The sequence below is a fragment of the Eurypyga helias genome, unplaced genomic scaffold (assembly GCF_000690775.1).
Source record: "Eurypyga helias isolate BGI_N326 unplaced genomic scaffold, ASM69077v1 scaffold4160, whole genome shotgun sequence".
Taxonomy (NCBI): Eukaryota; Metazoa; Chordata; class Aves; order Eurypygiformes; family Eurypygidae; genus Eurypyga; species Eurypyga helias.
In genome coordinates, this window is record NW_010226116.1 from 159,848 (window position 1) to 163,310 (window position 3,463).

General features: G+C 47.7%; 1 protein-coding gene across 1 annotated transcript; it reads left to right on the forward strand.

Annotated features, from left to right (window-relative positions):
- The first annotated feature begins 239 nt into the window (after positions 1-239).
- On the forward strand, positions 240-1,220 carry GPR174 (G protein-coupled receptor 174). Its single transcript, XM_010151620.1, has one exon. It carries the CDS (start codon positions 240-242, stop codon positions 1,218-1,220), a length of 981 nt encoding a protein of 326 aa, XP_010149922.1.
- The last annotated feature ends 2,243 nt before the right edge of the window (positions 1,221-3,463 follow it).

Consider the following 3,463-nt stretch of genomic DNA (forward strand, 5'->3'; position numbering starts at 1 on the left):
CACCCCTGCCAATCCCGCGAGTGACTTCTGACAAAGGGCACGAACAAAGCACACGATCAGGACTTTAATTAACTCGGCCCATAACGAAGCTCATCCTCAGAGTGGACACGATGACCTGGTAACCGCAGCCTCGCAGGCGGACGCCAGATGCACCGACGACCTGAGGACAGCCTGGCCGCAGGACGCGAGTAAGGAACATGTTATCATGCCGGGGCTGAGCGCGGATCTGGAGCACAACCATGACGAACAGCTCCATCTGCAACGAAACAGACCTCAAGCTCCTCTACGCGATTACATACACCTTCATCCTCATCCCTGGACTAATAGGAAACACATTGGCTTTGTGGGTCTTTTACGGGTACATGAAAGAGACTAAAAGGGCCATAATATTTATGATCAATTTAGCCATTGCCGACTTATCGCAGGTTTTGTCCTTGCCCCTGAGGATTTTTTACTACTTGACCGGGACATGGGAATTCGGAGGAGGTCTCTGCATGCTTTGCTTCTACCTGAAGTACGTCAATATGTACGCAAGCATCTACTTCTTGGTTTGCATCAGCGTGAGACGGTATTTGTTTCTCATGTATCCGTTCAGATTCAGTGACTGCAAACGCATCTGTGACGTCTACATCAGCATCGTCGGATGGGTCGTGGTCTGCGTCGGCTGTTTGCCTTTCCCGCTTCTCAGACTTCACCAGGATGATAAAAACACATGTTTTGTGGACCTCCCCGTCAAGGAAGTTGAGCTTCCCACCTCCATTGCAATGATGACGATAGGTGAATTGGTGGGGTTCGTAACCCCCCTGCTCATCATCCTATACTGCTCGTGGAAGACTATCCTATCACTCAAAGAAAAAAATTCTGCTTCACACGACCTGGGAGAGAAAAAAAAGGCTTTAAAGATGATTCTCACCTGCGCTCTGGTATTCCTGATTTGCTTTGCACCTTACCATATCAGCTTTCCACTGGATTTCTTTGTCAAAACTAAAAAGATTAAAAACGGGTGCGTCCAGAAGGTGATCTCAGTGTTTCACGTTGTAGCTTTGTGCCTTGCCAGCTTGAACTCCTGCGTGGACCCGGTCATCTACTACTTTACTACAGATGAGTTCAGGAGACGCCTTTCCAGGCAGGATTTGCAAGACAGCATCCAGCTCCACAACCTCAGTTCTGTGAGGAAGCACTCCAGAGACGTTCTCAGGGAGGGTGCCATGGACTGCTAGCGCTGGCCTTCCTCGAACCGTGTCCAGGACTTCAAATGTTTGCTGTATTTTGGGGTTTGGCCCATTTGTTTTTTTTCCCCAGGACACTGAGAGCGACCACTCGGACAAGCTTTTCCTGATTTCACTGAGGGTTGGAGAAAAACATACAAAAGCCCCCCAAAACCACCCCAAACCTGACCTAAAATATGCTGATTCAATACGTTGGTTGCAAATTTTCTCTGAATCTAACTGCCACCTCGTAATTCCCACAGGGAATTCCTTGGGCAGCCAGGAGCAGGTATCTTTGGCAGTAGGAGGCCATGGACCGTGATACTGTGTCACTGGTGAGGCCATTACCAGGTCACGCGCCCTGGTTTCAGCAAGAGGCAGCTAAGATTTTGGGGTCTACGCAGAAAGAATTCACTCCTAAAAATCAGTAGGTGACACAGTATTACATATTTCTGAAGCACGAGACAATCCAGCTGTGACAAATTTCTGTGGAGAGTGCCAAGAGCCTGCCTCAAGCCACACTGACCACGGAGCATAAGGTGGCCCCAAAGGACTTGCCATTTAAATAATTAACCAAGCCTCCATTTTGGGGTGTAGCAAATGACATCACCCCAAATCACCGAGTCACTGAAGCATCCAGACACTATTTTTGTGCTGCCAGTTCTCATTTCTGGCTCAAAAGCCGTATGGTTTGAGCCATATCGCTGCCTTGGATGAGGCTGAAGCACGGGGCTGTGCTTCGCGGGTATTTACTGAAGCTGGATGTCCATCCGGCTTTTCAGGTCCTCTTCTCACCAAAGATGGGGCAAACGATTTCCCTTTCACTGGTAACTGGCCCTGCACCACCACAGCTACTCCTCATTAACAGCAGCGTGATTAAAAGGCAGTCAGAGGAACCCAGCCTTTCCGAACTTCACTGCAATGGGAACTCACTGTAAGCAGAGTCAAAGGTGCCACCTAACAGGCTACGAGGGATTTTTAAGAAAGGCTCAGATGTGGATGTAAATTTAAGAATGATTTCTTTAAAATCAAACAACATAAGCTTCGGGCTCGGCTGGTATTTCACTTGCACCTTCTTGTAAAATTTATTTTCCTGTTAAGATTTCAGATGTTGCATTTTGAAGTGTAAAAATACTGTGACAGTAATAGGTGTTATTTAATGCAAATGTTGTTTTATAGATTTAATTTATAAAATACATCTCTATATTTTGTAGAAAAATAATGTGAATCCCAGAGAGTGTTGGAAGACAGATTCTTTTTCTTTTCAAAATCCCTTTTATATAATAAAAACCAAACCCCACCGCCTCATCCCTACAGGAGTCTGAGCCAGTGTGTCTGTACCCGTGTGCCAGCCGAGTAAGCACCGCTAATTCCTGGGAACCACGAAGCACATTGCAATTTGCTCACAGCAGTGAAAAAAATATTTATTTTTTTAAATTTCCTGTTTCATATCATAAAAAAATCCTTTAAAAAAAAAAAACCCTTAAATGCAATTCTTGGCCGACTCTCCCACCGTAACTTTCTGTGACCCACACACGCCTCCATGGCCCAGCACGAGGCAGCGCTCGGCTCGCCGATGCCTCTCGAGCACCTGTAGAGCATTTTAGGTGCCTTTTCAAAATTATCTTAAGCTCCTTCTTGCACTGGGGAGAAAAGCAGAATGCTGGCTTGCAAAGGGACACCCCACCCTTCTGCAAAGCACAGCAGCTCACCTGCCCCCCACGAGAAGTTTACCGAGGTGTCAATTCCCAGAGCCGAAGGGCCGCATGTGGCACAAGCCCATCGCTGTCCTCTCTGGCCGATGTCCCCTGTCCCCACGGGAGGGGAGCCGGGCGGCCCCATACAACCCCCCCACCGAGCTACTTTTAGTTTCTGAGAGGAAAAGATGTTACACAAAGTTGTGACAGAAGTTCAGAAATTGGTCAGTGAGAAAAACCTCAAGAAGCTTCAATTTTCCCACCTAGAAAATACCGCGGGGGCAGCACAAGCCGTTTCCCCCGCTGCCACAGCGATGTGGTTTATTCATATTAGTATCAACCGTCTCTTTTTAGAGGAAGTGCGGTGCAACAGTGGTGGTAGCTCACATGAGCTGAATTCAGGAGACCTGTGCCCTGCCACAGCGTCCCTGCCCCAGGTGGGACTTGCTTTGGGCCACACTCTCCATCGCAGAGACCTCACAAGCCCCTGGCTGATGTTGCCACGGGAATCTGGAAAACCAAGGTATTACATAGGTTACCAGAAAATGTATTTTCATG